The sequence below is a fragment of the Prorops nasuta genome, unplaced genomic scaffold, assembly GCF_024137725.1.
Source record: "Prorops nasuta isolate Cenicafe-Biocafe unplaced genomic scaffold, Cenicafe_Pnas_1.2 PNAS00033, whole genome shotgun sequence".
Classification (NCBI taxonomy): domain Eukaryota; kingdom Metazoa; phylum Arthropoda; class Insecta; order Hymenoptera; family Bethylidae; genus Prorops; species Prorops nasuta.
This window is the reverse complement of record NW_027116830.1, coordinates 2,679,317-2,690,155: the sequence shown is the minus strand read 5'-3', so window position 1 is coordinate 2,690,155 and position 10,839 is coordinate 2,679,317. Positions and strand designations below refer to the sequence as shown.

Sequence of the window (10,839 nt, the reverse complement as noted above, 5' to 3'; positions counted from 1 at the left end):
GGTCTAACCGGTTAGGTCCCCTAACCATAGAATTTCAAGAAATAGGCCGCCTTCGGCGGCTTAAAACACTTCCCTAGGCCTAACCATAGATTTCCAAAGAATAGGCCGCCTTCGGCGGCTTAAAATCCTTGCCTTGGCCTAACCGGTTAGGTCGACCTAACCATAGATTTCCATGGAATAGGCCGCCTTCGGCGGCTTAAAATCCTTGGCTTGGTCTAACCGATTAGGTCTGGTTAGGGGCGTTAGGTGACCTAGCCGGTTAGGGTGTATCGCGCACCCAAAACATGATCAGAACCATCGGTTAGGTCAGTTAGGTCATCGCGCGCCTTATAGAGGCGAAAAACGGGTCCACCTAACCTTCGCCTAACCAGCAACCTAACCTCAGCCTAACCAGCATCCTAACCTCAGCCTAACCAGTTGCCTAACCGGTTAGGTTACATTTTCGGAATAAAATCTCTTTTTTTATATATATTTTTTTTCTTTTTTTTGTAAAAAAAAATGCTACAACTCCTGAATAAAATTTTTTTTTTTTTAAGTCCTACAAAGCCAAACAGAATAATCTCTTTAAAAATTAACATTGCTTCTTATGCAAAAAAAAAAAAAATCCTCTCAGAACGACATTTCTTGTAAAACAAATTTCTCCAAAATATAGCAACAATTTAAATGTTATTAATAAAGATCTAAGAAACATTTATCTCTTTTTTTTTTTTACAACATAGGCAAACAGACCCTTTTAGTTCAACATTTTACCAAGCGTTTGCACTCTACGACTATTACACACTATTCTAAATACCAGAACATAAAATATAATTATTCTTCTAAAATAATCATAAATTATTTCAACAATATGGACCACAATGTTTAAAAAAAAAAAAAAAAGGCTACAGTAGCGTTATTTCATTATATCACTAGAACGCCCTTACAGTTTGTGCTCCTTTGCCAAGAAAAGCGCTCTCCGAGAAAAACAAACCCCCCTCCAAGCAAAGAAACTAGTCCCTCCCAAACAAAAAAGAAAAAAAAAAAAAAAAGTCCGCCGGACCAAACCTTGTCTCGGACCAATCACGCTCCCCGAAAGTCTCGCTGTATGTAAGCAGGCAGTCGAAACGCTACCATGGAACTAATGTGTCCGAGCACGCGACGCAGCACTCAGTAAATCCGTGGAATGTGGCCAGCTTGCACCGGATACCGACTAATACATAGTCAATTCTGCAAAGGCGTTGGTGTGGTTCCCTCCCATAGGATTGCGCGGACGGCAAACTATGCTTGCCAATGATACCATATGTTCCCACCTAAATGTGGGTAATAGATGTATGCCCCTCGAGCATCCAAATGCATTGCCGGGGAGTCAAAAAACTCACGTGTTGGCCACCCAACTGGCGCCCTGATATCGATCAATAAAGACGGGCAAAGAAGACCTGACGTTACAGTACAATGGCCTACGTATATAACGTCCATTGTTGCATTTAGGAACTTTGGATCCCATCATTAACTCGAGTTAGCATATATTTCTTTGAACGTCTTCTGAAATGTATCGAGCGAGGAACCACCCTAAAAAACCCCAATTCCAAAATGCATCAAGGGACGCCGTACATAAACGAACACATCCAGTGAATCCCGGAGTGGTACAGCATAGTGGGCCGTTGTAAAGTGGAAAACAGCATTCCCAAAAAGAAAAAAAAATGGAAATGGTCGAGTTGGCAGCCTTGCGAAGCAACTTCTACCGACTGATAGAGTTGGTGAAACGTTCGCAAATTCAAGACTGGAAACCTAAGAAGCCAAAAAAGCAGTGATCATTCTAAATAGACAATAACTTTACGTAAACAACTTATGTAGTTCACAGTATCTTCGAGTTTCCAAACAGGAAATCTGCTATTTTGGCTTCAATTTCTTAGGTTTCCAGTATTGTATTTGCGAACGTTTCACCGCAGTCTTGTCTTTTAACAGAGTTGCCAACTTATGTAGTTCGCTGTTGTGGTAACACTGGATGCCGCCATGATTGCTTGCCAGCGCGCGCCAACCCTCTCTCAATAAATATTAAACCCACGACTGTCGCCTGGTGGATTGTATCGAGATGTATCGTTTCGTATCTCCTGCATTATCGTCGTTGCTAATCTCTCTTCAATAAAATTTTATAGAAAAAATGGCCAAATACAGAATTGTTATGGTTCGTCATGGGGAAAGCGAGTGGAATCAATTAAACCTGTTTTGCGGATGGTTCGACGCCAATCTATCAGAAAAAGGTAAGGCAGATAGATTTGTTGAAATTACAGATGAAGGTGAAAAGGTCATGGGTCCCAGACGCTTTTTTGTTATTTTCTATAAATAATATTCTACTAGTAAATTCAACTGCTAATGCATACTGAATTTAATATCTGTCAATATTAGACCCAATTTGTTTTCAATAATAGCTTATTTGTTCCATGATACATTTATTTTAATACTTAGTCTCTTTAAACTTTAGGCAAGAAGGAAGCTGTTTCTGCTGGACAGGCCCTTAAGAAAGAAGGATTAACCTTCGATGTCGCTCATACTTCTGTATTAACACGAGCCCAAGAAACTTTAAAAGCTATTTTGAAGGAAATCGGTCAAGAAAATTTGCCAGTTTGTAAGACATGGCGTTTGAATGAACGTCATTATGGTGGATTAACTGGTATGAATAAAGCAGAAACTGCTGCTAAATATGGAGAAGAACAAGTTCAGATTTGGAGAAGATCATTTGATATTCCTCCGCCGCCTATGGAAACTGATCACAAGTATTATGAAACAATTGTAAAAGATGCTAGATATGCGGAAGGACCAAAACCTGAAGAATTCCCTAAATTTGAATCCTTGAAGTTAACGATCGATAGAACTTTACCATATTGGAATGATACCATTATTCCACAATTAAAGGAAGGCAAGAGAATTATCATTGCTGCCCATGGGAACAGCTTACGTGGTATTGTTAAACATCTTGATCGTAAGTACATACTCCTTAAACACTTTTTGATTCGACAACTATCTCAGATTATAACTCATTTTTCACAGAGCTGTCTAATGAACAAATTATGGGCCTTAATTTACCAACTGGTATTCCATTTGTTTATGAACTGGATGAAAACTTCAAACCTATCGTGTCCATGAAATTTTTAGGCGACGAAGATACTGTAAAAGCTGCTATAGCTGCAGTTGCTGCACAAGGAAAAGCCAAATAAATGAACCCAAAAATTTGTGTTTCGATTAAATTAAAATAACTATTTTAATGAATATTATATTTAATTTTTGTTATGCATAATTGTAAATTATAAGTAGAATATATAAAAATGCCGAGCAACAAAAAATTATAAACATAGAACAGCAATTTTAACAAATTATTTATTGTGTAAAAAAAAAAAGGTAATTTAATCACAGAGTCAGTTTAAAGATGTGACAAGTTGAATAAAAAGAGTTACTCAAGTTTGCAAATATTTTTATTTGCTCTTAAGATTTCATTCGTAAGATTAAGAATTTTAAATTTAACCGTATGCACGAAAAATCTTTAAGCCTTTACTATTGGAGCAGAAAATAAGCATAATTGCTTATATTTATTTGGTGAATAGGAGCCAACCAACAGTGCCAGGCACTGACCTACAGGACGACAATTTCTGTAGCTTTTAACGACAAATTTTGTTATCGCTATAGGCCAAAGTTAACAATGTAGATATAGTGGTGTGCAATGATATATGTATCTATAGGTGTCATTCAATTTTCGTTAAGAATACGCGGGTACTGACGCGATGATCAGTTGTGATGCCAAGAATTTAATTTGTTTTTTTTTTTTTCAACAAAGCACAGAGTGGAACAGAAATGCATATCTATGAGTTAAATTGTGCTTTTGCTGTAAATTCTAGGCTTATTCCTTTGGTCAGTCGGATCAGGGGGGTGGGGGAGGGATATAGTTTTAGTGACACAGCCGAGGTTCGAATGGCCGCCTCACTGACGATTGGCAGTAATTAACATCAGTGGGTTCATTTTTCTCTCTATCCGAATATTACGCATTCAATTATATACGTTTCTAGATAGAATCAAAATAATGGAACGTAATTTAGAAAAAACTTTAGATGAGATGTAAGCATATTTCAAGGTTATGTTATTTAATATCCTCTTGTGTATTGGAATTTATTTCAATTACTTTCCATTTTATCAGAAATACAAGAGAAGATACTATTGGCTGCCTTTTATCGGATCACGCAGGACTTTGTTTAGCAGGTTACCTTAAGATTTTATAATAAATTTGACAAAATGAACCAGGGGTGTACTCAAGATTTTTCTAAGGGATCTCGTGTACACTGGTTTTTACCCTTCTTAGAAAACCTTTGAAATGAACTGTTAAAAAAAGAATTGTTAAAAATTTTAGCAAAAGGAGACGCGTCGAGTGATAGCGCAGGTATTATAGCAGCTATTTCCGATTTAGTAGGAAAATTAGAGCCTAGGTTACCATCCCCGATAATATCACTTCAAAATGAAACCAAGTAATTGCATAACTCTGCTCCAAGTTTTAATATTAATAACATTTAATAAAAAAAAATCAATTTTTAATAGCTTCATTTTATTGTTATAGACAGTGCATTATACATCGTCAGGGGCCAGTTATCGGTGCTGTATACAAAAATATTGTTGAATGATATGCTCAAAATAGTTTTGTCACAACCTTATTTAAACTAAATACAAAATCAATATACTATTACAATTAGAATTTGAAATTATGGAAGTAATCTTTGATAAAATAGACCGTTTGTACAATCGATATTTTTGCCAGTGTGTTTAATATTATTTTATTTAGTCTTTTTCTGTTTACCTCTCTGTTCGTACCATTTATTGCCACATAGTTGAATTAGGTCGTAATGTTCATAAATCCAGCAGACAATTACAAGAATGAACATGATTAGTCCAATGAGCAAATGTATTAACTTGCTCTCCGGAAAAAAGTAAACCTAAAATAAAACCAATAATGTGAGATATATCGACGAATTACACAAATCTTTGCGTATTCATTAATATAGGTTTAATTTACATGCGACAGATTGGTAATTAAAGCCGAAGCGAATAGCGCTGCAGAAAACATGGGCTTTGGAACTAATCCTTTTAATGGTCGATAAAGGCTATCGCCGTATCTCTTATTAATAAAGCTTGACGAGTGCATAATTCTCAATATCATATTTACGCAATTGCCCAAAATAAAGCCAACTGGTCCAAACCAAGTGACGAATAAATATGATGCACCTAGAAATGCTACTGACTCATACACCATAATGACATTACTTCTGTTGATCGTTGCTCTATCGGCAGTTGCATTAGTGTAACATTCTGTCACACCATTTATTCCCAGTAACAATATCGCTAAGCAATGTGCTCTCATTAATAATATCGGCAAATCTGTGGAAAATGTTGTACCTCCGTACAACCAGAGTAGTGTACTAGCATATGATTGCCCAAATACTAGGACAATTAAACCAATTGACGTCACGGTTGAGCACATGTGCTTTAAAACATTTGCACTTTCTTCCACCCTTCTCTATAGAAGAATTGATTATGCATTAGTCAAATTTAAATGATTGCTAATTAATTTTAAAACTTATCCGCATTTACCAAATCTTGACTATTAACTGGTTTGTCCCTCTCCACCATTTGTGTGAAATAAAAATATCCACTATCTTCTATCGGACGGAAAACGAATCTTGCTGCTAAAGAGCCTAAGTTATTGACAACTTCGTATGTACCCTTTGCATGAAAAGTATTTGGTAAATATTTATCACTTATATTATTCAAACTTTCTAATTAATGCCCTATGAAGATTTACCTGTTCCGTAAATGTTAGTAATGGCACAACTGTCATAATTAACCTCTCTCCTTCGGTTAAAATTTGTTTCAAGATTCCTTGTTTGAAGAAGCTCCAAGTGAGCAGTTTTAATTTATTATCTAGGAAAGCTTCCTATAATATAATACCATTATTAAATACAAAGGAAAAAAATTCACATGAAACCAAATACGTACACTATCATTTTTAAGCTGTCCAGGTAAAAATTGTTTAATAGTTTGAAATGGAAACTCTCTCACGACATATTCATTAGATTTATCTTTAATTGACATTCTCCTTTTGTGTTTATCCCTACCTAACTTTTTTATATAGTAATGAAAATATATATAGTGACTTAAAGTATAAAATATTGCCGCTACTAATTGTGCTATGCCAAATGCAAATAAAGCGTTTTCTGGATGGTACAGTATTAAAGGAACAAATGTCAAAGTACGTATTGCAATTCGTAGTGTATCCAGGATTACCTGAAAAAAAAAACAAAGAGGAATAAGGAATTAAATATTGAACTCTAATATTAGAAAAAATAAGAAAAATTCATTTGATAGCAGAGCCATAATTATCTTACTTTAAGCCTCACGAATAAAAATGCACTGGCAACAAGCTCAATAATCAAAGATGTCATCTCAATTATGCATGATAAGGCAACAGCCCATACCGCAAATGTATAATATGGCGGTAACACTTCTGTTGTTGAAAGAACGAACAGCCAAATGTATCCAAATATCGTAGACATTATAATACATATTGGGACACTGTATAATATTAAAAATATATTATCATAGATGTTAATTTATAAGACCTGAAAAATATCAGATTAACGCGTTCTACAAGTCACTAACGTTAGCCAAAGTATATTGACCACTTGAGCCCAATTATGTTCTGCTGTATTGGTTAGGCAAGCTTTCATAAATGGTTCTCTGGACAAGAACAATATCATTGATTCCAGTAATAATAGTCTGACATTAATAACTCCTAAAATAGCTTGGCCTACATGACGAACTACAAAAACATTTAAGACAAAGGTAACAGCACGGCAAAATATCTGTAAATTGAAACATAAGCAATATATAAAATCATTTTTCTTTCCCATGTCTATTATCTATAAACTGGAAATTATTCTGATACCTGAAATACTATATTAAAGGAAGCATTTTGCAAGCTGCTTTTCAATATGTTTGGTGACATTTTTTTCAGTACTTTACGTCTTTAGATTCATCTATCTTTCGCAACACTTGCCAAAATTTATTTCAAACAATTTTAAATTTACACTAAGGCTTCGAAATATTTTTAATATAGATCCAACCGGATTTTTAATATTTCGCATTTTTGCTCTCTGGCAAAAATAGCGATAATTGGAAATTAAAGTTCACGGAAATTTAAAAGATACAGATATAAATTGTGCCATATCTTTAAAATAAATCGCAATTACGTCATATAACGAAACGAAACCAATTTTCTTATTTTGTGCAAGCGCAGCATACCGCTAGCAGACGAATTTTGATCTTGACAGCTGCGTGTGTCGCAACTCGCTCGCGAAGTGTGTTCTCTACGTATGCATGTAACTACAGTCTGTGTATGACATATAATATAGCATAATTAACTTGAGGTTCTTCGATTCAGAATCAGAACAAACTCCCTAGCTTCCCTTAAATTCCCTCTAGTCGAAAGTCACCTTATTGGTCGTTTGGGCACTTTGGACTTTTGGACACACACTTTGGTGGTGGGGAGAGTGGGGACGAAGAGCACCTCGTATCGATAGGTGTCAAAATCGAACTAAAAATATCGATATATAAGTGTATAATTTATTCGATCATTCAATTTAAGAGAGAGCTAGGTCAGGTCAGAATAGAGGTTGTTTGTATATGTTACATACACACAAATACAATAATACACATGTTTCGCCGGTTTCGAACTTTCCAAGTCTGAACATTATATATTATTTTTAAAAATGGCTTCTAAACGAAAACTCGAGACACAAGTGCCTGCCGAAGAAAGTGATCTATTATTGATAAGGCCTCTTGGTGCTGGGCAAGAAGTAGGCAGATCATGTATTATGCTGGAATTTAAAGGTAAAAAGATAATGCTGGATTGTGGCATTCATCCTGGTCTGTCTGGTATGGATGCTCTGCCATTTGTTGATCTCGTAGAAGCAGATGAGATAGATCTATTATTAATTTCGCATTTTCATTTGGATCATTCCGGAGCTCTTCCTTGGTTTTTACAGAAGACTAGCTTCAAAGGACGTTGCTTTATGACTCATGCTACGAAAGCAATATATAGATGGTTATTATCGGATTACATCAAAGTTAGCAATATTGCTACCGAGCAAATGCTCTACACTGAATCCGATTTAGAAACCAGTATGGATAAGATAGAGACTATAAACTTCCATGAAGAGAAAGATGTATTTGGCATTAAATTTTGGGCATATAACGCAGGTCATGTGCTTGGTGCTGCAATGTTCATGATCGAGATTGCCGGTGTAAAAATACTCTATACGGGAGACTTTAGTCGTCAAGAAGATAGACATTTGATGGCGGCTGAAATACCGAACATTCACCCTGATGTTTTAATTACCGAATCCACTTATGGTACTCATATACATGAGAAAAGAGAAGATCGCGAAGGACGTTTTACAAATTTAGTTCATGAAATTGTAAATAGAGGAGGAAGGTGTCTTATTCCTGTATTTGCTTTAGGCAGAGCGCAAGAATTGCTTCTTATATTAGACGAATATTGGAGTCAGCATCCAGAGTTGCACGAAATCCCTATATATTATGCATCATCTTTAGCTAAAAAGTGCATGGCGGTATATCAAACTTACGTTAATGCTATGAATGACAAGATACGAAGGCAGATAGCAATAAATAATCCATTTGTCTTTAAACACATTTCAAATTTAAAAGGTATCGATCACTTTGAAGATATTGGGCCATGTGTAATAATGGCTTCGCCTGGGATGATGCAAAGCGGTTTATCCAGAGAATTATTCGAGTCCTGGTGCATAGATGCTAAAAATGGTGTGATAATTGCTGGTTATTGCGTAGAAGGAACATTAGCAAAAACCATTTTATCCGAGCCCGAAGAAATTGTGACAATGTCGGGGCAAAAATTGCCACTAAAAATGTCGGTAGATTACATTTCATTCTCCGCTCATACGGATTATCAACAAACATCGGAGTTTATTAGAACTTTAAAACCTCCGCACGTAGTTCTTGTGCATGGGGAGCAAAATGAGATGGGAAGATTAAAAGCGGCTTTACAGCGTGAGTATGAAGATGATCCTAGTACCGTAATGGAAATACATAATCCGAGAAATACAGTTGCCGTAGAATTATATTTCAAAGGAGAGAAAACAGCAAAAGTTATGGGTACGTTGGCTGTGGAAACTCCAAGATCGGGACAAAAATTATCGGGAGTATTAGTTAAAAGAAACTTCAATTACCATATGTTAACACCTTCCGATTTGTCAAAGTACACAGACATGAGTATGAGCCAAGTTATTCAAAAATTAAGTATATATTTTTCAGCATCGTTATCCGTTCTGAAACACTTGTTAACACAAATCGCTGGTGTTTTGGAAATAGTGGATGAAAAAAAGATAAAAGTTTTTAAAAATATAGATGTTACGGTCGATGGAAAAATAGTAACGATGGAATGGATTGCAACACCAGTGAATGATATGTACGCCGATTCAGTATTAACAGCAATATTACAAGCCGAAACAATGGATGAAACTCCAAAAATGCTTAGCGCACCGACAAAGATGGATAGGATGCATTTCAAGGAATGCCTTATCGAAATGCTGCAAGAAATGTTCGGAGAAGATTCCGTGCCAAAAATATTTAAAGGAGAAAAACTTTATGTTGCAGTTGACGGAAAGAAAGCACACATAGATTTATTAAATTTGGAAGTAACCAGCAAGGATGATGAAACTTTCCAACAAATAGTACAAACAGCCGTTACGAAATTACATCTTTCATTAGCACCTCCATATGATATTGTGTAAAATAAGAGAATTAGGGTAAAAATAATATATACAAAAGTTTCTTGTATAAAAACCAAAATTATAAGTTGTACGAGTTGGATAAGAATCGTGTTTTCACGTGTAAAATGTTTTAAAAAAAATGTAATAAAAAAGGCACAATCCGATGAAATTTGTTGAGCTAATTTAATTTTTTTGTCCTATTTTGGACGATCCCACTTAAGCAGGTATTGTACAAGTTTTGTGTGTTTAAACGTTCGATGCTCCGTGGTAAAGTCAAATATTTATCCATCATTATAATAATAATTAATGTGAGAAAAACTGCACGGGATTTCTGCACACGTCTAATTGAGATCCGAAACATTTGTCCAGATTTCATCTCGTGTGATATTCATATGCCTGCTCTCTTTGCACCATCTTCTCTTATCTCACATATATATATATATATATATATATAATCGTTGACATACATATGTAACAATAATTCTCCAGACACTTTCAAATACATCCGTGTCTCGTGTGATTTTGCTGACCTATGCAATTAATTTTCTAAATGTCGGGGGATGATTGGTCAACCATTGTGTCTTGTTAAATTTGAATAAATGAACACTCGAATGATGATCTTTAAATTTAAAATATGTGCAGCATTTTTCCTGCGCAAGATATCTCGGCTCGATGGCCACCGGCCCTCGGTCGGCTCGGCCGGTTTGGAGAGATGGGTATATACTATAGCTGCAGGTGTATGTAGGTGAGATACGGTGGGTGTATGTTAAGAATTATTTGCAAGAGTTAAAACATTCGTAGAGAGACGACATTATCCTCGTAAACCTATATATATATATATATATTTACAGAGCTGAGGAAAAGGATGTATAAAAGAGGATGTGATATACGCAGTACTGCTTTTGTGTGACACCGCGAGACCGTTCGCCACGCGCCGCACGCGTAAATACTGGGTACACACCTCGCAATAAGATATTAATGAAATGCATTTGCTAGAACCGCTTAAAAATTGATG

General features: G+C 35.6%; 4 protein-coding genes across 6 annotated transcripts; 3 read left to right on the top strand and 1 right to left on the bottom strand.

The window, feature by feature from the left end:
* Window positions 1-2,031: 2,031 nt before the first annotated feature.
* Window positions 2,032-3,436, top strand: Pglym78 (phosphoglyceromutase 78). The gene is made up of 3 exons (XM_066743227.1): window positions 2,032-2,240; window positions 2,462-2,959; window positions 3,028-3,436. The coding sequence occupies exons 1-3, from the start codon at window positions 2,141-2,143 to the stop codon at window positions 3,192-3,194; spliced, it is 765 nt and encodes a 254-aa protein (XP_066599324.1). The 5' UTR covers window positions 2,032-2,140; the 3' UTR covers window positions 3,195-3,436.
* A 459-nt stretch (window positions 3,437-3,895) lies between these two features.
* Lamtor5 (Late endosomal/lysosomal adaptor, MAPK and MTOR activator 5) lies at window positions 3,896-4,765 on the top strand. 2 transcript variants are annotated; one of them, XM_066743470.1, is made up of 4 exons: window positions 3,896-4,086; window positions 4,166-4,227; window positions 4,376-4,490; window positions 4,561-4,765. In XM_066743470.1, exons 1-4 carry the CDS (start codon window positions 4,052-4,054, stop codon window positions 4,577-4,579), a joined length of 231 nt encoding a protein of 76 aa, XP_066599567.1. In that variant the 5' UTR covers window positions 3,896-4,051; the 3' UTR covers window positions 4,580-4,765. The 2 variants fall into 2 exon arrangements, with proteins under 2 accessions (XP_066599567.1, XP_066599566.1); XM_066743469.1 differs by having other exon boundaries at window positions 3,902-4,086; window positions 4,580-4,765.
* LOC136783365 (man(5)GlcNAc(2)-PP-dolichol translocation protein RFT1) lies at window positions 4,551-7,350 on the bottom strand. Its single transcript, XM_066743468.1, has 8 exons — window positions 6,962-7,350; window positions 6,676-6,878; window positions 6,402-6,588; window positions 6,013-6,300; window positions 5,819-5,950; window positions 5,608-5,739; window positions 5,033-5,533; window positions 4,551-4,952 (listed from the first exon to the last, which is right to left on the bottom strand). Exons 1-8 carry the CDS (start codon window positions 7,019-7,021, stop codon window positions 4,794-4,796), a joined length of 1,662 nt encoding a protein of 553 aa, XP_066599565.1. The 5' UTR covers window positions 7,022-7,350; the 3' UTR covers window positions 4,551-4,793.
* A 317-nt stretch (window positions 7,351-7,667) lies between these two features.
* Cpsf73 (cleavage and polyadenylation specificity factor 73) lies at window positions 7,668-10,813 on the top strand. Of its 2 annotated transcripts, none has more exons than XM_066743759.1 (2): window positions 7,668-10,579; window positions 10,676-10,813. In XM_066743759.1, exon 1 carries the CDS (start codon window positions 7,785-7,787, stop codon window positions 9,843-9,845), a length of 2,061 nt encoding a protein of 686 aa, XP_066599856.1. In that variant the 5' UTR covers window positions 7,668-7,784; the 3' UTR covers window positions 9,846-10,579; window positions 10,676-10,813. The 2 variants fall into 2 exon arrangements, with proteins under 2 accessions (XP_066599856.1, XP_066599857.1); XM_066743760.1 differs by having other exon boundaries at window positions 7,776-7,905; window positions 8,061-10,744.
* The last annotated feature ends 26 nt before the right edge of the window (window positions 10,814-10,839 follow it).